Source organism: Trachemys scripta, chromosome 5 (genome assembly GCF_013100865.1).
Source record: "Trachemys scripta elegans isolate TJP31775 chromosome 5, CAS_Tse_1.0, whole genome shotgun sequence".
NCBI lineage: Eukaryota > Metazoa > Chordata > Testudines > Emydidae > Trachemys > Trachemys scripta.
In genome coordinates, this window is record NC_048302.1 from 21,517,878 (window position 1) to 21,545,498 (window position 27,621).

General features: G+C 40.9%; 1 protein-coding gene across 3 annotated transcripts in view; it reads right to left on the reverse strand.

Annotated features, from left to right (window-relative positions):
- CCSER1 (coiled-coil serine rich protein 1) overlaps positions 1 to 27,621 on the reverse strand; it is a 1,080,955-nt gene that overhangs the window by 792,685 nt on the left and 260,649 nt on the right. For all 3 annotated transcript variants that reach the window (XM_034771263.1, XM_034771265.1, XM_034771264.1), the window contains exon 5: positions 10,595 to 10,715. In XM_034771263.1, coding sequence (XP_034627154.1) covers positions 10,595 to 10,715 — 121 coding nt within the window. The remainder of the gene's footprint in view (positions 1 to 10,594; positions 10,716 to 27,621) is intronic.

Consider the following 27,621-nt stretch of genomic DNA (forward strand, 5'->3'; position numbering starts at 1 on the left):
ATTGTTCCTCCTATACAAAATTATGTGTAAGAAGTCAAAAACCCTAGTGGAGTACCGATTCAAGTAACCACAGAATCATAGAATATCAGGGTTGGAAGGGACCTCAGGAGGTCATCTAGTCCAACCCCCTTCTCAAAGCAGGACCAATTCCCAACTAAATCATCCCAGCCCGGGCTTTGTCAAGCCTGACCTTAAAAACCTCTAAGGAAGGAGATTCCACCACCTCCCGAGGTAACCCATTCCAGTGCTTCACTACCCTCTTAGTGAAAATTTTTTTCCTAATATCCAACCTAAACCATCCCCACTGCAACCTGAGATCATTACTCCTTGTTCTGTCATCTGGTAGCACTGAGAACAGTCTAGATCCATCCTCTTTGGAACCCCCTTTCAGGTAGTTGAAAGCAGCTATCAAATCCCCCCTCATTCTTCTCTTCTGCAGACTAAACAATCCCAGTTCCCTCAGACTCTCCTCCTAAGACATGTGCTCCAGCCCCCTAATCATTTTTGTTGCCCTCCGCTGGACTCTTTCCAATTTTTCCACATCCTTCTTGTAGTGTGGGGCCCAAAACTGGACACATACTCCAGATGAGGCTCACCAATGTCAAACAGAGGGGAATGATCACGTCCCTCGATCTGCTGGCAATGCCCCTACTTATACAGCCCCAAATGCCGTTAGCCTTCTTGGCAACAAGGGCACACTGTTGACTCATATCCAGCTTCTCATCCACTGTAACCCCTAGGTCCTTTTCTGCAGAACTGCCTCCTAGCCATATGGTCCCTAGTCTGTAGCTGTGCATGGGATTCTTCTGTCCTAAGTGCAGGACTCTACACTTGTCCTTGTTGAACCTCATCAGATTTCTTTTGGTCCAATCCTCTAATTTGTCTAGGTCCTTCTGTATCCTATCCCTACCCTCCAGCATATCTACCATTCCTTCCGGTTTAGTGTCATCTTCAAACTTGCTGAGGGTGCAGTCCACGCTATCCTCCAGATGATTAATGAAGATATTGAACAAAACCGGCCCCAGGACCGACCCTGGGGGCACTCCGCTTGATACCGGCTCCCAGCTAGACATGGAGCCATTGATCACTACCCATTGAGCCCGATGATCTATCCACTTTATAGTCCATTCTTCCAGCCCATACTTCTTTAACTTGCTGGCAAGAATACTGTGGGAGACTGTAACAAAAGCTTTGCTCAAGTCAAGGAATAACAAGTCCACTGCTTTACCGTCATCCACAGAGCCAGTTTTCTCGTCATAGAAGGCAATTCATGACTTGCCCTTGTTGAATCAATGCTGACTGTTCCTGATCACTTTCCTCTCCTCTAAGTATATTAAGAGCATATTAATGAGCATATTAAGAATGCCCAAATCATCATTACATTAAGGTCATACATCAAATGAAAGGCATTATTTTCAAATCTATCAGAAATTACCTTCGCAATCACACCTACCATGACCTTCAGCTTCTAATAGACTAGGAGGCATTCACATCTGACCATTCATAGAAACCTTACGCAAATTATATTACAAGTTGTTCACTTTAAATCGAACCCATATGCTTTAAATAAAATTGCATACAGAATTCTACCTCCTGACAAAGCACCTCTAAATAATTTTAGGAGAAATTCTATGAGTCCTTTACTGTTTATGAACTGGATTTGCAATACAGGCAACCTCTAAAGGCAATGCCATTTTACGGCAATAGTAGGCAACTGTGAGATGATAAACATTCTTTTGTGGTACATAATGGAAATTATACAGGCAACTGAAACAGTTCAATCACCTTTTATCAGGTTGTCCTAACCAGTCTGAAAATATTCATCTTTTCAAGTTACAAAGAGAGGCCTTCTAGAATGAACTGTCAAAGTAGATGCAAATCTTGCAACAGGATTCCATGGCCGGACAAGCTTACTGCACTGGAGATCTAAGTTAATGGCAGCTAAAATAAACTGTTGCTATTAGAGACAGGTTTTTCTCCAGAGATTTAAAAAAAAAAAATCAAAATGCAAAGATGTCAAGAGATCTCTAGTAAAATATAATCAGCTTCCTTAAAGTTACGCCTATTCTGTGCATGAAAATAAGCTAGCAGTAGCCACACTTTCTTCGAAGTAAGCTCCATGGGGAAGGTTCTAACAGTCAACAAGGACTCCTTTCTTCAACTTTACTGGCCATGTTTTGACAATTTGAGGGTCACATGCAAAAAATTGCTTCCACATGTGTGTATGTAATCCACACACCTTCTGGGTGTGGTGTTCTGTTCCATCTAATGGCACCGAAACCACTTAAAGAGAGAGATAAAATGAGTCTGCTGTACAGCCTTAGCTAACAGCTAGTTGGCTTTTAGCTCATGCGGTAGAGGCTCATGCACTAAGCTTCAGAGGTCCCCAGTTCAATTCTGCCTGCCGACGACCACAGTCTGTCAGTGTTACATGTACATTTGCTGCTGCTAGGTATGCAACTAAGGACACAGTACATGCACAACCAACTTCTTAGTTGTCAAACTGGGTATTCTGCACAAGCAACTTCCTAGTTTGCACACAGACTTGCATGAAGGCCTCAGTTCAGAGGACAATTTAAGTATGTTCTTAAGTTTATGTAGGTAAGCAGTCCTCCTGACTCCAGTGGAACTACACACAAACATCTAACTTTAAGCATGTGAAAGTCACTTGCTGCATCAGAGCCTAAATGCACTGACATTAATTAACACAAGTAACCAATAAAAACCCTTATGAGGTTATTCAAAGCTCTCATGTTACTGCTACATACAAATTTAACAACATTATCACAAAAGGGCCATAAAACTGATATGCCATTTAGTTCCAGCCACTTGTTATTCAGGACAACACACTAATTCTCTTTAATTAAAGGTTTTAACTAAGGCCCAAATATGCAACTGTCAAAACAATTTCAGTATTTTAATTCTTGGTTACCATTCTAAAAAGTTCTAAAGGAATCTGTTCATTTATGAACTGGTAAATTTTCAGCTAAATGAATCCTTGCCGTCTTTATCCTCACTATAGTTTGAAAGTTTAAGGTTATATGTGATCTTCTATTTGTTTACTTTTTTTCTTAAATTGTATCAGTCCAATATTTTTTTTCCAAAGAAGTCGTCCTTTAAAAAAGGATCGCCTTTGCCCCCAATTAAACAAAGTACTTAAGCACATGTTTAAATACAAGTCACATGAGATCACTCATATGCTTAAAATTAAACACACGCTTCAGTACTTTGACAAATCAAGGCTTTTGTTTCAATATCATGGCACTTTCTCATCTATTGGTAACGTGTGAATGGATTTCCTTATTGTTTGTATTTAGCAGCAGAATACTGGCCCCAGTGCACCAGAGGAACCTTTCTTACCGCACTATCTATAGGCTCCTAAGACTTTTCCATTGGCGATAGCATGAGCTTTCAATTGACAGTGTGGTCATAGACATTTAAAGGAGAGTTATTTTTAAAGCATAATTGAAATATTCCAAGTCTAGCTTTCCCTCCCACACCCTTTGTTAGACACTTGCAATGAAAGGGAAGATTCCTCATATCACGATTCTATCTCTGCATCTTCTTGATTTTGATTTTAAAGGATTAAGCCTATCTTCAGCATTTCCTACCCAGATAAAAGATTCTTTAGAATAAGTGTTATCATCTCTGTCCTTTCAAGAGAGACTGGCTGAACTATCACCATAGCAACACAAAGAGGCCTTGAAAACTTGCACTGAATGTCAATACATCATTTAAAAAAATGTTTTATTACTACAAATTTAAACAATGGATCCATGTTATGTTCTAGACCAAATGTGTTTACAAATCTGGGCGGGAGGGAGGAAGGGAGGGATAGGAGAGGATTGGGGACCGCCTACTTTCATTCTGATTATTAACTTTTGCTGAGAAAAAAATAATCCTTTGCTGCATTGCACAGTGTGCTGTGGAGAAGGAGGGGAAAGGATTCACAGAAAGTAGCTTCTTATTACTCACTTAACATTGATGCCATGCTTCATCGAGGACAGAACGTAGGAGAAGTCACAGCCCTTACCCTAAGGAGATGATAACTTCCCACCCTACCAAATACATCTGGCACAAGAGCAGAGCAATGTGTATTCTTGGCACTCCCCCAGCCTCAAGAGAGCATAGTTAGATGCCAGAGCATAGTTAAAGCCCTCAGCCCCACTCTACAACTGTAATTAGTACCATGTAATAGGGATTGGGGCATATTGTTCTTTTTTTTCCCCCCTTCTCGGTGAAGCAGAGGATATCACCCCCAGAACTTTCTGAGCACTGACTCCTTATTGCCAGCAAGAAGGACTAGGAGTCTGTGCTCAGCTGCTGCCGCTCTCTAACCAAGTTCTTAACAAATGTACTTTTAGTGAGGGCAGGATTTTGCCTACTGCGTGCAAATCAAATATGATCTAATAATTTCCCAGATATGCTTAATGAACAGCTTTCTAATTAAATATTTATGAGCTCCTCCAAAACAAAAATCATTGGGGGGGGGGGAGAACGTGTGAGATAAAATTGGTCTGTTTCCCCCCTAGTGCCACTGTATGTTGGCTTAGGAGCTCTTCAAAGAATTTGAACTTTCCTGCTACCTCTTCTGGCATGTTCATTTGCTGCTTACAGTAATTAAGATAAACAAATACCATATATTATTTAAAAACGTTAAGCACTTTTGTTCCCAAGACATAACAACAAAGTTAACTAAACATTAGGCAGTTCAAACTAAAGGCCTATTTTAGTTGGTTCCACTTTTTGTTTTTGTGTTGGATGGCTGTCATGAGGTTGTTTTGTTTTGTTTTTGGTAATTTTGGGTTTCTTGCATGATTTCCAGGTAAGTTTCCTGATTTTTTTCCTTCCAGTGTGTTGGAGTATGTAATGATTTCTTGTTTGAGCTAGTCCCTTCTGGAATATGTGAGGTTCAGGAGGTGATTCTGAATATTTGGAACTGTAGGTTGTGGCCAGAGGGATCTAGATGGTGAGTCCTCTGGAGATGGTATTTTGTATTTCTTGTATTTCCTCAGGAAGTAGATGACATGGTTAAGTTTCGCCTCCTTTTTCTTCATGCTGTGGAGTTTCCATTTTACACAGCAAAATTCAATATCTTCCACTGTTTGCAGTGTTGTTGCAGCTGTGTAAGTCCCAGGATATTAGAAAGACAAGGTAGATGAGGTAATATCTTTTATTGGACCAACTTCTGTTGGTGAGAAGACATGCTTTTGAGCTTACACAGCAGTCTTCAGGATCCGTGAAAAGTACTGAGTGTCACAGCTAAACACAAAGTGGAACAGATCGTTTAGGATAAGGAGTTAACACATATTGTAAAAAGCAACAGAGAGTCCTGTGGCACCTTTAAGACTAACAGATGTATTGGAGCATAAGCTTTCGTGGCTCTGACCAAGTGGGTATTCACCCACGAAAGCTTATGCTCCAATACATCTGTTAGTCTTAAAGGTGCCACAGGACTCTCTGTTGCTTTTTTACAGATCCAGACTAATACGGCTACCCCTCTGATACTTGAAACATATTGTAAGAGACCAATCAAGGATCACCCACATTTACTTACACAGATCCAGTAACCACCCCGAACACACCAAGAAATCTTTTGTCTACAACCAGGAACTCAGAACATAATCCAAGGAAAAGTCTGAGATGCATACCTTAGCATACTTAAAACCACCTTCACCAAACAAGGACACTCCATCCAAGAAGTAGATTGCATCATGAAATGGGCACCCAAATACCTCGAATAAACCTGCCTTAATACAGAAAAAACAACAACCTCCAAATGCAACCCCCCTAGATACCACCTACCACCCACACTGGTATCATTAAACCCCAAATTCTTTCCTGAACCCCCTCTTCTGGCCTTCAAACAGCTCACCAAGCTCATCATTAGAAGCAAGCTCCCCACAGATCAGGACACACCAACTGAAAGTGGCACCAGACCCTACCAGAACAACAGATGCAAAACCTGAAGACATATCTTCACGGTTCATATGATAACCCCCACAACACACCTTTCAAGATCCATGGGTCCTACACATGCCTATCACAACATGTGGTGCACCTCATCAAGTGCACTAAATGTCCTAACAACAACTATTTGGGTGAAAGAAGACAATCACTATCCTCTTGAACGAACTCACACAGAAAAATGATGAAAGACAAAAACACTGCATCACCTGTGGGCGAACCCTTTTCACAAAATGATCACTTCATATCTGACCTCTCAGTCCTTGTCCTCAAAGGAAGACTGCACATCATCTTAAAAACATCAGTCTGGGAGCTTAAATTCATAACTTTGTGAGATACGACAAATCGTGGACTGAATAGAGACTCTGGATTTGTGGCCCATTACAACTATCCATAACCCACTAATTCCCTCTTTTGTCCTATGACAGCAGAGATGTTAACTGTCCACTTCACTTTGAATGATCTCTTACAATATGTGTTAAGTCCTTATGCTGAGCAATTTGGTCTACCTTGTATTTAGCTGTGACACTCTGAGTGCCTTTCCCAGACATGAAAAAGAGCTCTGTGTAAGCTCAAAATCATGTCTCTTTCACCAACAGAAGTTAGCCCAATAAAAGGTATTACCTTACCCATCTTGTCTTATTTATATTATTACACATTTTACTTGGTACTTAAATATACAGAGCATCCGTTCCTAGCCTTAAAAACAGATAGCATACTTTCCCATTAAATATGTTCACTTTATGGTCTTCTCAACAAGACCATTTTTATAGCCATGTTTGCACCTCTGTCATACCACACTACTGCCTCGCATCATTATTGGGGAACACACCCTCTTTCAACAGTATTTGGTTATTTATTTCAATTTTATTTACATCTACACACACCCAAAAACATTTTCAGAAAGACGCACAGAAAGTGTACACCCAAGATACTGTTAAATAGACTAACTCCTACATTCTATTCAGCAAACATCATCTATAGTTTAGTAATCCCTGATTTTACAATCTAAAGCCTTGAACCTCCAAGCTGCTCCATATAAATGGAATCATCCATCCATGCAGAGTTGAAATGAAGTAAGTGTGGTTCTGTATGGCGACTGGAGCCTGACAATGCAAAGCCAGTTTGCAGGCTTGGCATCTAAGAGGGACACAAACAGAAGACACACTGGGATATCTAAATGCAGGAACACATTACTGGGTTTGGGGTTTTCCCCCCAATTCTAAATTATTTATTAGTGGCCCTCATAGAAAAAGCAAATTTTAAAGGAGATGTTGAATGAAAAGAGGGTCATAGTTTAATGAAGGAGGATGGAAATGATGTTTGTGTAGACAATAGCGTGGAAAAAAATGTATGGAGATAGGAGAAAGAAATGAAAGGGGCATTAAGAATGGTGCTCCACAACACTCAGCCATTACGCCTTAATCCTCCCAGTAAACTGTAGCCTTGTATTTTATTTAAAGTGAATTTAATAATGTTGTATTACACCACCATGGGGTTCGGCTCTGGTGGCTTCAGTTTCGAGCTCAACAAAGTGAAAGCCACTTCTGATATCTGCTTCCGATTTAGAGTGTCCAGGAACACACAAAGACCAAGGATAGTGACCACACATACAAGTACACACAAGTACAAGATCTAGGCCGTGTCTACACTAGCACTTACGTCAGCAAAACTTTTGTTGCTCAGGGGTGTGAAAAAACACACCCTTGAGTGACATAAGTTTTGCCAGCATAAGCGCTCATGCGCACAGCGCTATGTCGGTGGGAGATGCTCTCCCGCCAACATAGCTACTGCCACTCATTCAGGAGGTATTATGATGTTGACGGTAGACTCTCTCCCACTGGCATCACACGGATACACAAGCACTCTTACAGCAGCAGAGCTGTATCAGTACTGCTATGCCACTGTACGCTTCTAAATATAGACATGGCTCTACTCTGTTTTACAAGTTTTATTAAAGTTACAATTAAGGTTATGATTACCCAAGCATTTAAAAATCCTATAAAGACCTATGCACAAGTTACAAATATAGTTATACTGACTTCCTTAACAATATTCTTAGGGTCTGATGGATGCCTTACCAATTAATCATCAGGAGAGGGATGATTCCTGCTAGCATTTTCCTGTAAATAATTAATTTTACCTAATTTGAGAGCCCTCCTTTATCTTGTGATTATGACTTCACTGACATTCTGTGCATTTGCACGGAGGTGTCCATTCACGTTTTCCTCATTTGTATTGTGTCCCCCAAGAATACTGGGGCACTCCATTTTTCATAGGTTCCTTTGATTCTCATTAGGAGTTACACAGATAGTGCACCCTGCGGTTAGAGCATGTGTTAGAAAAATGTGACTATCAGATATCTTGTAATAAAAAGTAATCTTGCCTTTAATTTTTCACAATATCACTCACTGGCAAATCTTTTCTCATAATTTTGTGGTATAATTCTTTGGTCACTTATGTCAAGGATTTCTTAAATCTATGGCCTAGTATTGCTAAACTGACATTTTACAGGCCTCAGCTTGTAGGTTTGCGATTCAGCCCTAAATACTTAGATACCTAATACACACTTATGTCTAAATACTAATCAATCTCATATATCTATAATCCTACAACTTAAATCTATTTAGCATACAATGATTATATATGACATGACATGTTAGTTAATCATAACATCACACAATAAATGAATGATAAAATTAAGTAACTGGTTCCAATGTGCTTTGAAAATTTCAAGATAATTTACTGAAATCTTAATCAAAGATATGCTCAGCAGTTCTGGAGATGTGTTTCCCTCCTGCCCCCTGTATAGTCTGGGAGATGTATTGTTACAAATATACTAATCAAGTGATAGTATTTGCTTTTGATTCATGCAGATACATTCAAATATGTTTCAGCAGTCACAGTGCAAGAGGTGCACATTTTGAAGTATGCAAATCTCTACAGTATCAGAGGTCAGAGCTTGTTACTGAGACCCGTGTGTGCATGAGACCAGAGACATTTATATGATTGCCACGGTGCTTTTGAAAACATTGCCAGTGTGTTTTTAAAGGGGGGAAAAAAACAGACTTGCTAATATCAATTAGGTGAAGGAAAAAGTCAACCAGGAAGCATCATTCACTCCTTGAGCACATACGGAAATTGCCTTAGACCAAATCCACAAGAGATTACAAAGACGAAACTGCAGATCATTATTAGTAGTGGAGAAGGTAGAACAAAGAACACTGTAGGTTTGCCTCTCAGTGGAGGGAAAATACAAATTTACTGTAGTGTTTCAGCCTGAATTTCTAAATCCCAGTCCAAATCTTTGAGTCCTAAAACCTTCTTCAAATACTTCGTATTCAGAGAGGTACAGAAGGATATGATGCAGAATCATGTTCCTAAAATACCATTACACACTCTATAAAAATATGTTCCAATATTTGACTGAATGTAATAATAGCAAAAGTAATGTCTATGATGTAGCTAATCATTTAATTATAGATAGACTCACAATAAATGACTTATCTCAAAAGTGGATACAGGCCTGAACCATGGAGTTCAGATCTTGATCTGGATCTGAATTCAAACTGCCTATGTAGGTTAGAAGGAATGGGGATGGACAGACTTCAGATCTGGTGTCGCGGGTCAGATCTGTTACTGGTTGCAATAAAATAGAAAGAGCGCAAATATTTCTAAGTTTGATCCTAACTTACCATATTTGAATCTAGGTTGAGGACCTGATTTCTAGCTTCTTAACCTTTCAAAGTTTGCAAGTGTTCAGACTAAGGTTTTGTGGAAATAGAATTTCTGATAATAAATATCCAAAATTAAGTTTCCTTACTGCTAGCTGAACTGAAGATAAGGACTTTAATGCAGCCCGAAGATCTATCCTTGAGTAATGATGGTTGATACTATAGAATCCTAAATTATTTTTAAAATTACCTTGTGCATTTTAAAATGTATGGCCTACAATTTTAACTGCAGTGCTTTGTCACTGCACAAAGTATTTTCTTCTTTTCATTAAAAATGTGTCTTTTCCATTCTCCAAGAACTCAATTGTTAAGGAACAACCATCCTGCCTGGTATTTCAAGATAAATGCTGCTACCCATGCTGTGGTTATGATTCTCATCCAAAGCAGTGGTGCAAGATATCAAACTACAGTCTGTTTAATTTGATAGGATTTACTTGGAAGCCCACTACTACACTCCTGAAGCTGCCATCAGACCTTACATCAAAGCAGTAAAACAGTCACTGAAAAATACTGAAATATCGAAGTAGAGCAAAGCTTTTAGGAATGAATGGTCTTTATACTATCAGTTACTGAATAGAAAGATTATGCAAGTATTAAGAATTATTTATATAGAAATACAAAACCGTAATAAAACTCTTTAAAAATCTACTTCCTGGGATATGAATGTCCGTTGCCTACCTCACACTGAAAAACCACCTCATTACCACAACCACTGGAAGGTGTTTACTGTTAAACAAAAGAAACTTACCCAGGCTCAGGCCAATTTCTGCCCTCAGCTATATCATCATAAATCTTGGGGAAGTGGAAAGGAATTGCTCATGCATATCTAAGGGCACAATTTGGTTTTGCTGCTTAAATTGCAATGGAAACAAATATTTTAACAATTCACTCACCGTTTGGCCACATCAGGCAATTTTGGCTCTTCTTTTTTCTTTGCTTCCCCAGGTGGTTCTATGGGTGTAAGTACTACGGCAGCACAGGAGACTATGGACTGATATGAATCTTCCCGGCAAACTGTGAAGATAAAATACTTTGAGTATTACAAAGCAGACTCGATGTCAATTTAAAATTTATATAATCGTCAATTGACATTCACAATATGATGAAAAAAAGAAACACCACAACACTACCAACACTACATTGCATACCTGACTACACAGCATCTCAATATAAGGGTTATTGTAATGAGCCCCACCCAGCATAGACACACTGATGCTACAAGATCACTTTAACTCAGCGATGGGGTAGCATTTCAAGGAAAGGGTTATGGCAGGCTTAGTACCTAGAACTAATTGGTATATGGGCTTGATCCACCACCCATTAAGTCTTTCCATTGAATGCAGTAGGTTTTGGATCAGGCCCTCCAATACATCCTTGTGGGCAACCTAATTTATCTTCATTGCTGAGCTTCTCAGGAGTAATGGAGCAAAACTCTTGTGACCAATTTGCATGGAAACAGGCCACTGAGAATATATTTATGATCCTATTGGTGGGATATGCCAATATTTTATTGTCTGTGAAAAGTCCTCCGAAATTTTGCTACCTGTTTATCAAGGAGTCTCTCTTTGTTCTGGCATTCTCATCATCTAGGGTTCCCACAGATTATTTTCTATATTGTTATTCAACATCAACTGTCCACTCTTGCTTTACAATATCCTCATGGAAAATCCAAGACTGTTGTGAAATTCAGCATGTATTTAATCAAGTAACACATAATAGTCAATATTAAAAATAATTATAAGGCATTGTAAGTGTGTTTCAAATAGAATAAATTCTTCATTTTAATGAATACATTTGCAATTAAACATGGGCTGGCCTCAACCTGAGCATCACCAAGTGGCCAAAGGTCATTCTATGTCATTCTGCCTCTGTTACCCCTCTCTTCGGGGCTGTTTAAGAACTGATTGTCCACACGTAGTTCAAACAAACTCTCTCTTGGAGTCTACTTTATTGAATCCTCTGGTCCTCTAGTCCAGTGGTCTCCAAACTTTTTTGATAGCGCACCCCTATCAGTAAAAAAATGTTGAGCATGCACCCCCTGCTGTGCTGAAGCGAAAATACCAAAAAACAAAACTGCCGCGCATCCCCAAGGATCCTCTTGCGCACCCCACTTTGGAGACCGCTGCTCTAGGCCTTAAGGCCAGTTCACTGTCTGCCTGCTGATTAACAAAGCACAAGCTCATGCAGTCTTTGGCCCAGCTGGCCATCACAAGTCTCTTCCCTGCTTGGACAGGGTCTCCCCGAGGCCTCCCTGCCTGAAGAGCCTTCTCCCACTCTCTCCTGCTTCTTCAGCTTTTTCCCTGCTGATTCAGGATCTGCAGAAGCCTTCTTGCTCCCGGCAGTATCTACAGCCATAGCTGCAATCTCCTTGTCTTCCCCCCTTTACTGCCACTTCCTGCGTTGTTTTTTACATGCGGATCACTTGATGCAACCCAGGTGTGTCTCATCCTGTAACCAGGGCTGGCTTATCCCACGGTCTCCAGCCCATGAGCATCCATCCCTTTGTGACGTAAGGAGCAAAAAGCTTTGTTTTCTCATTCTCTGCCTTTTATAATCTTCCTCGGCTCTAGTGGCTAGATTGTTACCTCAAAATCCAGTCCAATTAAGGGACAGTGGATAGTGAATAACTGTGCTGACCCAGGAACAGGACAGGGACCTAACTGTGATTCTGAGAATAACAATTTGGATGCCTTATTTCATGGTGGAAGTATGCTGCATCCAGGGCCGGCGCAACCCATTAGGCAACCTAGGCGGTCACCTAGGGCACTAAAATTTGGGGGGGCGGCGACCACGGTGGTATTTCGGCGGCGGGAACTTCCGCTGCCTCTGTGGGGGCGGCATTTCGGGGCGGGACCTTCCGCCGCCTAGGGCGGCAGAAAAGCTGGCGGCGCTCCTGGCTGCATCAATCCCTTTTCTGCCACAGATGACTGCCACCTCCACCATGGCTCCATGATGGGATGGGACAGGAGCGCATGGTGCAGAGTCTTGGCTCCACCCTTTCATCTGTGCTGGAAGAGGAATAGCAGCTCTCCCCCATGCAGATGGTCTGGCAATGTGGGTAAACCACACAGAGGAATAAGGGGGATATTTACTGTCTTGTGCAGGCATGCAGCAGGGCTCATGACTTTCCTGAGTGATTAAACTGAACAGTACAGATGGCCCAGGCATGGGCAGAAATCCATGAGGTGTTGACAGGAAGAGAAGCTGTACATTAATCCTTAGTGGAATTCAGGTAACTATTTTTGAATACACTTGACATCTTCCTGTTTTTTTTATCCTTATATAATAAAATATTTGTGTCCCTTCTTGAGACTGTCTAAACCATTGGAAACATAAACAGAACTAGTTTATAAAATGTCACTTCCATCTCTTCCTTAAAAGTGATGTCTATAACCTAGTCACTATCCTATATATTGACCAACAAAAGAAGGCTGACTCCAAAGACAAGTTGCAGCCTATACTTCTCTATATACTTTATTTTATATCTGGGATATAAACTGTAGCTACGTACGTATAAACAAAGAGGCAAATATTGTGTGTGTGTGCACATGTGCACTGCCAAATGCCCTCTCCAATACACATGCAAAAATAGGACAGTACTGGACCAAGCAACCATCTTTTGCTCTTATTTTATAACAGTAGACTGGGTGCCCTTCCAACAGCTATAGTTTCATACTGTCATCTTGCAACTTGCAGAGTGAACATCCAGAGCTATCTGATCCCTATCTAAAGAACCTGCAGAGGATATTCTGCCTGATAATCTTGATCAATTAGTGTTTCTTATTCAAATAATCTTTTCCAGAAGAAGTTCATATGAGCGGACCAACTCCTGAAATCTGACTACTTTAGTTTAGTAGGCAAGTGGTTTACTTGTGGTAGAATAACCCCCTTACACATATGGTTAAAGGTGAAGGTGAAGCCTCCTTAACCCTGCAGAGGTTTATTTGCCTGATCAAAATTTATTCTGAGTTTGGGACATTTGATCAACTGTTTCTTCTCCTTCCAACTTCACGCAGAGATGCAATGTTGGCATCATTTCTCAAAGCAACTACATCACTACCTTGCTATCTTGAATCTCTGCATACCCAGCAGTACATCATTATGGTACAGGGTAATTAACTAAAATGTCATGAAAAGGTGGCAACAAGAAGCAATATTCATATCCTCTCCTCTTATTATCTGTTCATAAATTTCATTACAGAAATAAGAATATGCCTGACTGCAGGCTATCAGCTTTCAATAAGACTAATGGTGAAAGACTGCGTACTTTTTGAGGACATTTTGCTTTCACATTTTCCACTTCTTGTTTTCCTCTAACAAAGTCCTCCCTCCCCCCGCCCTATATGTACTGCTAGCATAAACAATCATCGGTGTAATAATTTTATATAGTACCTTTTATCCTGAAGGATCCCAAAACACTTACAAACCTCAAGGGGTTTGTATACACATAGAGATTTAGCTGTCAGTTAACTATAGCCACTTCTGGGGTGAAACAAAATCTCTTTGCAGCACACTGGGATGTTACACAAGTTAAGCCATTTCCAACTGAAACTGCAGGAAGAATTTAGGTAAACAAAATATAATTACCTGAGTTGAAATTTAGCCAGAACACCCCAGTATAAATGCCCTCTCACTCTATTATTAAATTATTTGTTAAAGTAATTGCTTTATTTCGTTCTATTGTCGTACTGAGTTTTGTTTTTGCATGTATTACTGTATTTTATGATGTAGATTTAGGATATGCTATTTTTGAAGCTGGAAACAGTTCTATCAAATTATTTATGCGTATATGCTTTAATGTTTATTCCCCTCTGTATGTTATGGTTCACTAGCCCTTACTAATGATACTTTTTTCCTGGTTATGTAAATATTGTTCTTGTTGGATTTGGTATAGAGATAAATTTGTGAAATACTTACTTATTTTCAATTCAAATACTGATTCCAATTTGTACCACACCACATGAGTAACAAGTAAGGGCTTCCTGCCATCCATGAATAAGAAATATACCCATCGTCAAAAGTAGATGATTAGATTTAATATATTTCACTTCATTTATTATCAGCAAATAAGCAGGGCAGTAATAAATTCAGATACGTACACGTTTGAAAAAAACAGTGAAATGTAGTGTCTGAATTTCCAAGCTCATGTACAGTTTTGGCTCATTGCCTAACTACGAGTAAGGTTCTGTTCAACATGTGTGGCCCAATGGGAGAAATATACAGAGTAGCACTACTTCTGCCATATGTGGTGATTTTTTTCAACACCACATGTTTGTGTTACTATACTAATCACTAACTTGCTTCACAAGAGCTGGCCCTGGCCCTCTAAACAGAAATATTTAATATGAAATCTGAGATCCAGTTTTGCTCAATTTGTAGGATAGAAAAGATAATTGCTCTTTTAATTGCCTGCTAAATGCCAGGAAAGTGGTAACAAAATATGTGAAGGACATGCAAACTTCGTGGTTGTATTGGCACTAGATGTCTCATTAGCACGTGTGCTTTTGCAAACCTCCAGAATTTGTTTGTCCTTGAAACCCATTCATTACAACAACTGAGCACGAAATCAAAGTTAAAGTATATAAGCAACTAATTTTATACACTACATAACAATTCCTCTTGCTGTCAGAAACAGTAATATTTATTACCACAGAAATGCATTAGAAATTGAAAAACTTCTGGCAAAATATCTTGTAAGTCACATACAAATGAGACAGTACTTTCTAAAAACGTTCTCTCCTTTTTTTCATAGTACAAGGACAGCTCTTGTAAACAAACTCATAATGACTGCAAAATAAAGAAAATAATGAGAAGAGCCTGGGTCCTGTTTATGGTCATTTAGGGTATGTCTACATTGCAATTAGACTCCTGCAACTGGCCCACACCAGCTCACTTGGGCTATGATGTAGGTGTTCAGACTCAGGCTGCAGCCCGAGCTCCGGGACCCTCCTACCTCACAGGGTCTTAGAGCCTGTGCTCCAGCCCAAGCTCAAATGTCTACACCACAATTAAGCAGCCCCTTAGCCTGAGTCCCATGAGTCCAAGTCAGCTGGGCTGGCCAGCCGCAGGACTTTAATTGCAATGTACATATATCCCCTGAAAAATATCAATGTACTTATTTTATAATAAGGAGCTTATATATATATATATGATACCCTCCCTAAGAATACATGTCCACAGATTACTGAAACAGGAAAATACAGTCATTTCATGTCATGTACATCTCTTCTAACATTCTTCAACTTGTGTTGTAATGAAGTACTTACAGTTTTGTTGTAACCCCTGAAATTTCCTTTCAAATCTTGGGCCAGGTCACCACTATAATTTTACATCGGTATAATTACATTGCTCAGGGGTATGAAAAAATCCACACACCCCAAGGACACTGTTATAGTGACCTAACCCCTGATGTAGACAGCACGATGTTGACAGGAAGACTTCTGTTGACATAGCTACCACCTTTTACAGAGGTAGATTAACTATGCCACTTCACTGAAGCATTTTAAGTGTAGACCTTGCCCTTGATGTTTAACGAGTAGCTCAGATATTTACTACTAGCTATTCCTGGCTCAGGGCAATCCTGGTTGGTTTATGTACACCCAGAAGATAATGTATTACCAGAGGAATATATTGTCTTTTCTTTTCAAGAACAACGAGAATTACTAACATATCAAGTTTCTCTTAATTCAGGTCATTAACTTTATTAATACAGAAGTTTTAACTCCCCTACTTAATAATGCAAATGGCCAGGAGTCATTAACATCTGACAGCTGTTCAATAACCTGTGTGAAAGTAGTGGCCTCAGTCCAGCTCCCAGTAGAAAGGTATCCAACAAAACAAAAACCACTACAAAAGGTACTAATTGGCATCATAGCTGGGATAATTGAATCATCATTAACTGGTCATAGAGGGTGAAATACACTCTCACTGCCAGAGATGGTTCCTCCAAGGAAACACTAAAGCATATCAGTGGGACAGTACTCGGCAAGCTTATGCTGCCAAATATGATCTAACTAGTCTGAGGATAAACAGAGGGCTACCGTTCACAAATGCTAGATTCATTATAAACAGTTTTTAATATTAGAAAAGAGGCAGAATCAGGTTAGCATTGCTCAACAAAAAAATATGCTCCCTTGATACAAGAAACCAAGGGGTCTTTTCATGAAACTAATAGCAAGTATTACATATTTAGAAGACAAAGGAAAATTTTCAAACAATGTGTAGCTAACCTAGGAGATTCTGTGCAGGGGATCAGCGCCAAATAAGAGGCGCTGGATTTAAAAGCGCTGGATAATTAAAAGCATTGCACATGATGCATGCTAAAGTATGAATAATCAAGTATCATGGTTTGGAACATACACTGATTGCAGAGAGGTCCGGAAAGAATCCTTCAACCTCGATATCCACACAACAGGCTAGGTGCACTATATTGATTGATAACTTTTCCCTGAAACATCACGCATGGGTCACTGCCGAAGACAGGCCACTGAAGTATCAGGAACAATGTTTGAATCCAGCATGGAAAATCCTATGTGCCTGTTTATTACAGAATGCAGCAAAACAGGGACCCCAACTATCCCTGACTGTGGCCCCTAGGGGCCACCACAATACAAGTATTAATAATACAGCTTCTTCACTATTTTTTTCCCCCCAGTCATGGTAAGACTCAGGAAAGGACCTTAATATTTGAGCCTACTGAATGTATATATAATTAAAGATAGGTAAGAGCTGTAACACCTCAGGCTACTAACCACTGATTATTCAACGCAGCAACTCAGACTGATGTTCAGAGCTTAACTAATACCATCGAGAATGAGAGATTTTTGCTACTCATTAAAGTGATAAGTCCATTTATATATGTATACTTTCTGTGATGCTCACCACTTTCATTCCACATAAAGCTTCACCCCCATCTCTTTACCTCTTATTAAATCCCCCCGTTTATAGTCTCTGTGGGGGCAATATATGCTTGCCTGGCCAAATTTCTCTATACAACAACCAGTAAAAGAAACCTGCAAACCTAATGAATGCTGAATACCACAAGAACAAGACACAGAGACATCACGCTAGGGTTACCGTATGTCCGGGTTTTCCCAGATATTTCCTCTTTTTTTGATCCTCCACCCTCTCTCCAGGTGAATTTTTCAAATAAGAGGAAATGTCTGAAATTTTTGCAGAGCAGACATTGCGGCTCAGAAAAAAGCTGGCTCCATGTCTCAACTGGTCCCTTTCCAGCAGCCACAGCTGCCGGATCCTACCCACCCAAGCCCCGGCTCCCAGTCCTGAGAAGGGGGCGAGGCAGGAAAGCACTGATGGACAGCTGGCTCTCCATCCTGGGCCTGCCACCCTGACAGGGAGTGACACTGCCCCGCACCTCGAGAGTGAGGCTATGGGTACCCCCCTCCAGTACCCTCAGGTCCCCCTCGAAGTATACACACATCCCGCCAACACCCAACAAACCCCCCCCCCCAGCACCCCTCAACTGTCTGCCCCCACCATTCCCGCCGACCCTCCCAGTAGTGTCCTCTTTTTGGGAACTTGAAAGATGGTAACCCTACATCACACCACCCTTCACCTACCCTGTGGAATGTTGGTCTGAAATGTGGGGAATGCAGTTCCAAAGCCGTTTTGGTTCCCCTCTTAATGCACTTCTTTTTATGAAGTGAGGAATGGGGGCATGAAGGGAATTTTAATCGGGTAAGCTTTCTGTTATTCCAAAATAATCTGGAAGTGTTACCCTTCCTCTCTGATGAAGGTGATTCCTTATTTTCAAAAAGTCTAACTATCAAGTACAGAACACATGTATACTAATCGCCAAGTGCATGTGCTCCATTTAGCTGTCTGATGAAAAGTAAACGCCAGGGAATATATTGCTGCAGCTCAGTGGTGGCATCTGGCAGGGCTCCTGCCCTTTTTTCAAGATGAACAGGATAAAGATCCACCCTGGTCCTCCCCACTTGTAGGGTCACTCTGGGCTACAGGAGAAAGACGCTTTCCTGAGGCCGATGGGAAAGGGGCTAAATTGGTATCTAGATTAACAGATGTGTCTCTAACATTTGATTGATGTTATTTTGCAATTGCGAAACAGGCTGCAATCGTATAATTAAAAACTCGATTGTAATGCATATGCACGAGAAAGAAGAGTTGAGGTTGGATGCACCAAGAGAGAAGTTATAAATAGCAAAAGAATATGAACGATAGTCCTTAAATTTATACCATGCTAGTGTGTGCTTGAAGAAAGACCAAAAGAGACTGTGCCACTTCGTTATTAATATAGTTGGAAGGAATTATATGAATAATTGCTATGCTTTCTACCATCAATAGGGTATATGATACGCAAGCAGAATGACACAGGATCGTTGTTCCTAAAATTCAGATGGGGAGCTACTGCATTTTTTTTTTCACTTGAATTATTCAGTTACTGAGGAGTAGGAATGAAAAGCATTGGGGGGAGCATTTAAAAGAAGCAATCCTGGCCACCCGACCAGGAGCTGTTGGTATTAGAGTAATTTCATAAGAGATGAGCTTGTGACCCCAAGTAGTCTGTTAATTCTGGCAACCCTGATAAGAACAGTGGTTAATTTATCCAATGAAGCGCTTTGTTGATTAACATTTCTTTAATTAGAAGAAAAGCTATGCTAATTCAATCTGTCTCTTGTTTGTTCTTTTCACCAAAGAAAACCTGAACTCTATAACTAAAATGTTAAATAACAGGGTGAACCTCAAAAATTTTGGATTTTCATTTGTATAGACCGGGATGGCCAAACCTATTGACCTTCCGAGGCACACCTACCAGGGCTTGGGGCTTCAACACCGCAGGAGGCACCTGCTGGGGCTTGGATCTTCAGCCTTGCTCTTGCTGAAGCCCCGAGCACCAGCTCGTGCACTCTGTGGGGCTGAAGCCTCAAGACACCCAACCCCACTGGGCAGAAGCCCCTACCCTACCATCCCACTGCAAAACTGAGGTCCTAAACTCCCCTCCACCCCAGTCTGGTAGGTGGAGAATGGGGCGTTGGGGTCCACAAGCCACACTTGAACTGTAAAAGAGCTGCATATGGCTCGCGAGCCACGCTTTGGCCATGCCTGGTATAGACACTCAAAATGATGCTCCTTCTCTAGATCTCCTGCACAATGGGGCTGGAAGTCCTTGTCAGAACAAACTCTCTCCCAAATTCTTTAATTCTCGTTTCAGATTAAGCCAGGGGGAGAAAAAACAAACAAACCCAAGACCTTTACAGCAATATTTTGATACCTGAGCTTGCAGTCTTCCCCAAAGTGAATAAAAGTGCAGGGGGGAAAAGTTAAGAGAAAAAAAATTCAAAATCTCAGAAAAACTTCAGTTCTGATTCGCATTTTGAAGGACAATGTCTCTGGGTTCTTATTCTAGTGAACTTGTTAACATTATTTTAAAATTCTCTGAGTTACTTGCACACTAGTGCATTGTGGTATACAAGAGAAAGGTTTGAGCACCAAGGAGTATGAGGTCCGGAAAGGGCACTACAACATCAAAGTGTGCCTTTTCAACAAGCTCAGCATTTTTTAGGTGCCGGATCACTTTGATTTAAAAGTCAATTTTACAGAGCTTGCAGTCACCTTTATAATTCCATTTTGATTTTTCAAATCTCGATCCTATTTTGCGACTACAAACAACTGGTCCTCTTCACCCATTCCTTAGATTCCTTTAGTGGCCAGATCTATTTTTTTCATAAATGCAGAGATACCACCTACCCTAAGCGCTTTGGCAAAATCCAAGTACAATTTCGATTGAACAATCTCCTTCTCAGCCCTGGACACACAACAAAATCTCTCTGTTGTACTCTGCATCATTAAGCCTTAAAGGCTGGGAGCTGAGGCTTAAAGCTGTGGGAAAGGTCACTGCACTTGGGGATGAATACACTTTTCACCAGCCTACTTATGTAAGTAAAGAATATGCTGTACATTCCCTGCTGCTGCAGACTAGATTTGATTTAGACCTTGGGAAAAAAAGGAAATAAATATATATCCATACTGTTACTAGTTCTATGCTTACTCTAGCCCCTCTTATCCTTCAGACCACTGCTACATTTCAAAATATCAGCCAAATGAATGCCTAGAAGCATGGAACTATATGCCCATAGCCCCCGAAGGGTTAGTTGTAATAATTCTGCAATAAAACCACAGGGCCAAGTCTTAAACACAGCGCAGTCACAATCAGAACATTTGTAATAGCTACAATTAGAGGTCCATTACTGGCAAATGAATTACATCCTATCAGCTTCATGAGTTTTCCACCTTTTTCATAGTAGTCATAAAGGCTGCACTGGTATCTCCTTTGTGTTATCTAGATTGGAGCCCAAGTGAGAAGATTATGCAACTCAGCAATAATCAGTAAAGATGGCATTTTTATGACATGCTAACAATTCTGTAAAATCTCCTTCATCCTTGGAATTCATGGATGTCCAACAGCCTATCCAATAACACAGTGGCTTGTGGCAATCCATTTGCTGAAAGACATAACTGAATCTAGGTTCCTAAAGTCTGCACTATACATACACGAAGTGAAAATAAAGTGAATATAAAATTAAGTTGAAAAGGTGGTAGTAAAACAAGTTTTTTCTTCTTAGCATAATGTTACTTTTAACAATGTTTTAAACATACTTCACTTCTTCCTAGTCACCCTCAACCAGAACGTTTAACAACATGTCATTACAACACTTTGTAAGAGAAGAAAACATACTTGGAACGTATTGGCATAATAAGATATAAAGAGTCATTTAAGCAAAAAAAGCATTTATTCTTCAACTTTGTGCTGCTTAATATACCAGAAGTGTGTACAGAACACATTTCAATAAGATCTTGGGCCAGATTGATTTTGGAGTTTTATACTGCTGCCCCATTACTGAAGTACATAGTTCACTGAAGTCAGTGGAGCTATGACAAGTTTCACCATCTGAGGATCTATTTTATTCTTATATGTTTTTCTAGCCCTTTTATGTTGCTACTCTTTCAATATGATAACCACATCAGGAAATGTTACAAATTTAGAAGGCCAAATAAATGGGAACCTCATACTGGTATTTGAAGAACTGGTGTTTGAAAATTAAGTACAAATTGAGTTTTCCAGCTGTAACTCTTTAACAACACCTACAATGTACTTCAAGTGTATCTATTCATACTTGACACTGCTCCTCAGACTTGGACTTTCTCATCTATAGTATTTGTTCTGCACTACTATAACAATTTTAAGTAGTTCAAACAGTTTACATATGAGTTGACAAATTCCCATTCAGTGTAGAAAATAAAACAGTGTTCTGCATATATGTAAGGAGTCAAAATCTGGCCGCACATGCATGCTGTATTCCCATTGACTTAAGTGAAAGTTGCTGCAAAACACCTGAAGACAGAATTTGGCCCAAAGACACTGAGGTGGAACATGTTTTGTGTCCATCCACTAGTCCTGCCCCTGAATTCATGAAGATGTAAAATGATTAAGTAAAAGATGTTTACTTAATCTAGGGTTGCCACCTTCCTAATTGTTGGTAACCAGACCCCCGAGACCCCACCCCCATCTCTTTCCCCAGGTCCCGCCCCTGCCCCATCTCTTCCCCGCAAGGCCCAACCCCCATCTCTCGCTCCTCTGCCTCCCTCCCCCATCACTCACTGGATTGTCTCAAGGAGCCTACCTGCAGGTAGAAGGCAGCCTTGCCTGAGCAGGGATGGGGCAGATTAATGACCTGGCAGCCTGCCCCTGCCTCGCAGTAACCGCATTTTTGGCCCGGGTGACATTTAGGGTCGCCAGGTCCACGAAAACTAGGCACCTGGCAACCCTAAATGGCACCCAGATACAGAAGCCAAAAACCAGACTGTCCTGGTAAAAACCGGATGGGTGGCAACCCTAATTTAATCTATGGCAATTCTATGGCCCCATTCCATTAATGTAATGTCTGGGTGCCTCACAACACCCCTATGAGATACAGAAGTACTTTTATCCCCATTGTACAGAGCGGGAACGAAGGAACAGTGAGATGCTATTATTATTTGTATTACCAAAGCACATAGGAACTTCAAGGTATGTCTACAATTACAGCAGCGTGCAGAGTACAGACACTGCACATCCAGCCAGCCTGGGTCTAAGTAATAGTGTAGACAGCGAGGCACAGCTTAGGCAACTAAAGTAGAGTGTCCTACATGCCTGAACCCTAACATATATATGGCTCTCTACATGCCCAAGCAGTGCCTCCACATCGACACTATTTTTAGCAGCCTCACATCTTGCTGCCTCCCTGCTGGAGAGGTTTTCATTGCTGCACGTGGCTACACATCGCAATGACAAGTGTGACTGCAGCCTGCTTTCATTGTGGCATGGTGCTACTCGTGTATTGCTTGTACTCTACAAACCATCGTAAGTGTAGACCAGGCTTCTGTCATGAACCAGCCACCAGTTGTGCTAAGCTCTGAACAAATGCAGAACAAGGAGAACATCTCCATGTCCTAGTGACTTGCCAAGGATCCCAAAAGAAATCTTTGGTAGTGCAGTGAACTGAACCCAAGTCCCAAGATAGCCTCCTAACCACAAGATCACTAGGTGACATTCAACAAGGTTGTTGGGGTTTCTAGGTTTGTTTTTTTATGTTTTCAGCTTAAGTCTCATAGAAACAGCACAACAAACGTTTGTTTAAATCTTTCTAAAACATAATTTTACAATAATAAATATCTATGAAGCACTCACCATATGTGCTTCATTTTAGAGTAAATTAATTTGATAGCATTTTAATAATAGAGCAAGTTTTTTGTATTCATTTCTGAATGTGTATCTTTTTAAAATTAAACCTATTACAAAACAAACTAGGAACTAATCCCCAAATTTTGTATGTAAGTATTGCTTACAAGCCACAATTTAAATAAGTAAATCAATATTTATACTACGTTTGTCACATGTCTTAATACCCAGGTTGGAAATCGAATTAAATTTCTGCTTAAGTATTTAATACTCTAGTTCGTTAGCCTTGTTTCCACAAAAAAAGCCAGCACTTTGTGATGATGTATCACATGGCAATAAGGGCAGGTCTTCACTACGGGGGGGGGTCGATTTAAGATAGGCAAATTCAGCTACGCGAATAGCGTCGCTGAATTCGACGTATCGCAGCCGACTTACCCCGATGTGAGGACGGCGGCAAAATCGACCTCCGCGGCTCCCCGTCAACGGCGCTTACTCCTACCTCCGCTGGTGGAGTAAGCGCGTCGATTCGGGGATCGATTGTCGCATCCCAACGAGACGTGATAATTCGATCCCCGAGAGATCGATTTCTACCCGCTGATTCAGGCGGGTAGTGTAGACCTAGCCTAAGTCACCAGAACAGAGAAATACTAACCTCCAATTCAAAACCATATTAAGATTCATAGATATAACAATAGATCTTGATGGATATGGGACAGGCACATGAAAAACAGGACTGTCCTTCAAATTTCAGGACTTTATGTATGGTGTTAAGTTTGTCTCAACCAACTGGATGAGTTTGTTAACTTAGGCCTGGTCTACACTCAAAACATACACCAACATAGCCGTGTCAGTCAGGGGTATGAAAAACCACACTCCTACTGACACAGCTACACCGAGAGAAGAGTGCTTCTGATGGCATAGCTAACGTCACTGGTGAAGGTGGTGTTCCTACACTGACAGAAAAACTCCTTTTGTCAATGAACACTATGGGTATGTCTACACTTGCAGAGTTTTTGCGCTGTAAATTTCACCAGTGATAGAGAACCAGTGAAAGTAAAGCTCTGGTTTATGTACTCACTTAATTCCTCAGGTGTCAGAGAGAGTGTTTACATCACCAATGAGAGCAGCGTTCTAGGGCTCTCTCACAGTGCAGCTCTCTCCAGTTTGAGGATGGGTCTTGTGGGAAGGGAGGGGGGAGAGATAGCGGGGCATCCTGGGTCCCTGCACAGCCTCCTCTCCCCAAACATTGATAAGCTCCAGTAGCTCAGCATAGCTCCAAGCATGGGATTGTTTGCTCTGTGGAGCAGGCACTGTCACCTGGCCAGATAAGTGAGCACTTGCCAAGAAAACAGGAAGGGGAGTTTCAAAGTTCCCGGGGCCTTTACAGGGGGAGGGGTGGATGTCTGTTTACCTGGTAACAGAGCAGCAGAGCTGCTGGCTAGAATGGCCACCTAGGCACTATGGGATATCCGCAGGAAGCTAAAAGCTGTGTAAACAGGAAGAATGTGCCTTCACTTGCACATCACTGCAAAAGCATCACCAGTAAGAGCTGTATGCCTCTCGTGGAGGTGGTTTTCTTTTTATAGTGAAACTTCTGTGTTTCACTGCAAAAAGTCATTGGCAAATGTAGACGCTCCCATGGTTTTTGCGCAAAAACGGGCAAGTGTAGACATGCCCTTAATCTGCACTAAGGGGCTAGGCCACCATAGGCTATGTCCTACACTACAGAGCCTAAAATAAGGCTGTACACATGAAACATCTCAGTTTCAAAGTTGTCCTGGAAAAGAGGCCAGTTTCAAACGTTCACGTGTTAAACTGCCTTTGAACTGATTAACCATGCCACATAATTTGTGCTACTTACATAAACAATCATGCACTCAATGGTTTAGATGTGAGACACCAGATTCTGGCTGCTCACATGAGGCTGCACAATAGGTGCTAGGCATAGGGGCAGGTGAGGATTAGGCAGCCATTTTCTCCACTGGATCACCTGTCCACAGAATAGTCAAAATTCTGGTGCTGAGTGTAAAGTGCAGAGGGATGTGTTAATGCTGTCAGGAGTTTAGATGTTTCAAAGCTGGAAGTGAAGGCAGTCCATGCAGCATCCTTTAAAAGGAGGTAGTAGGTATATGCACTTTCAAGCATGCCTGGAGATATTGAGAATGCCTATGGCACATGTCCTGGTGCTATGTACATCTGCACCCCTTCCCATAGTGTTATACATTGGTTGGGTTTTATAATTTTAGTCCAAATTCTAAAAAGCATCTATGACAGTCCCTCATGACAATCAGTGTTGTTTTAAAACCTATTTTTCTCTTTTAAATTATTGGGCTGATTCACAGAATATCCTTTTAAAATATGGACGGAGTTCTACTCTGTTACACCATTGTGGGCTCACTCTGCTGATTTCAATGGAATTAGTTGGGATGCACTCAGATATAACAGTGGAATATGGTCCCCTTAGTCTAAGGGAAAAAAATCTCCTGGAATAGAGTGTGCAATCTCTAGAACACCATCTCATGCAGGGGAAATGTGAGTGCCTAGACATTTGCACATCCAGTTTTCACAATCACAGAAAGATCTCTGCAAAAACCATTATGCGGGTCCACTAAAAAGTGTAAGTGTAGCAATTTGTCATGCAACGACAGATAGCTATTCATTTTTTCCATTTCATATTTGGGCACATATGAGTACAGTATACAAAACTTAGCATTAAACCATCAAGACATCATCTTTAAATAATATTCATTACCATAAGATATTATGATTAGAGGTTTGGTTCTAAGGGAGTGCAGTAGTCATGCTTTTCAACTGACAATAACAGGGGTGAGGTGGGGAGAAACACCCTTACTAGCTTTCATCTACCAATTACCATGCAGGAAGATGTCACCATTAAACGTTTCCGACACTGCTGTTTGTGACTTGTTTTGTGACCTGGACGTTACTAAAAAGCATATTCACAAATGAGTGAAAGGTTACTACATTAGACTACTGATCTGAGCCTCAACTATCATGTCTAATTTTGCCAAATTGCAGTACGTATCATAATTCTATGGTGAGATTTATCCATTAGCAAATAACAGAACCTCCCTCATTGCATGTAGCATTTCAGGTCAGGCTCAAGATATGGTCCGAATAAAAACATTCATTTATTCACAAAGAGGCTAAAGACAGTAATCAGCTAAATTCACCTCCACTGAGAAAATGTATAAATATATTTAAAAAGTCTGAGAATTATATATAATATATATTGTGCTTGTTTAGTCATTTAGACATCACTGACTTTAAGATAATCCTATCTCAGTAACTAAGAACAGGAATAGTATCAGGGGGTAGCCGTGTTAGTCTGTATCTACAAAAACAACAAAGAGTCTGGTGGCACCTTAAAGACTAACAGATTTATTTGGGCATAAGCTTTCGTGAGTAAAAACCTCACTTCTTCGGATGCATAGAGTGAAAGCTACAGATGCAGGCATTATATACAGACACATGGAGAGCAGGGAGTTACTTCACAAGTGGCGAACCAGTGTTGACAAGGCCAATTCAATCAGGGTGGATGTAGTCCACTCCCAATAATAGATGAGGAGGTGTCAATTCCAGGAGAGGAAAAGCTGCTTCTGTAGTGAGCCAGCCACTCCCAATCCCTATTCAAGCCCAGATTAATGGTGTTGAATTTGCAAATGAATTTTAGTTCTGCTGTTTCTCTTTGAAGTCTGTTTCTGAAGTTTTTTTGTTCAATGACAGTGACTTTTAAATCTGTGATAGAATGACCAGGGAGATTGAAGTGTTCACTTACTGGCTTGTGTATGTTACCATTCCTGATGTCCGATTTGTGTCCATTTATTCTTTTGCGGAGGGACTGTCCGGTTTGGCCAATGTACATGGCAGAGGGGCATTGCTGGCACATGATGGCATATATGACATTAGTGGATGTGCAGGTGAATGAGCCCCTGATGGTGTGGCTGATGTGGTTGGGTCCTCTGATGCTGTTGCCAGAGTAGATATGGGGACAGAGTAGGCAACGAGGTTTGCTACAGGGATAGGTTCCTGGGTTGGTGTTTCTGTGGTGTGGTGTGTAGTTGCTGGTGAGTATTTGCTTCAGGTTGGGGGGTTGTCTGTAAGCAAGGACTGGCCTGCCTCCCAAGGTCTGTGAGAGTGAGGGATCATTTTCCAGGATAGGTTGTAGGTCGTGGATAATGCGCTGGAGAGGTTTTAGCTGGG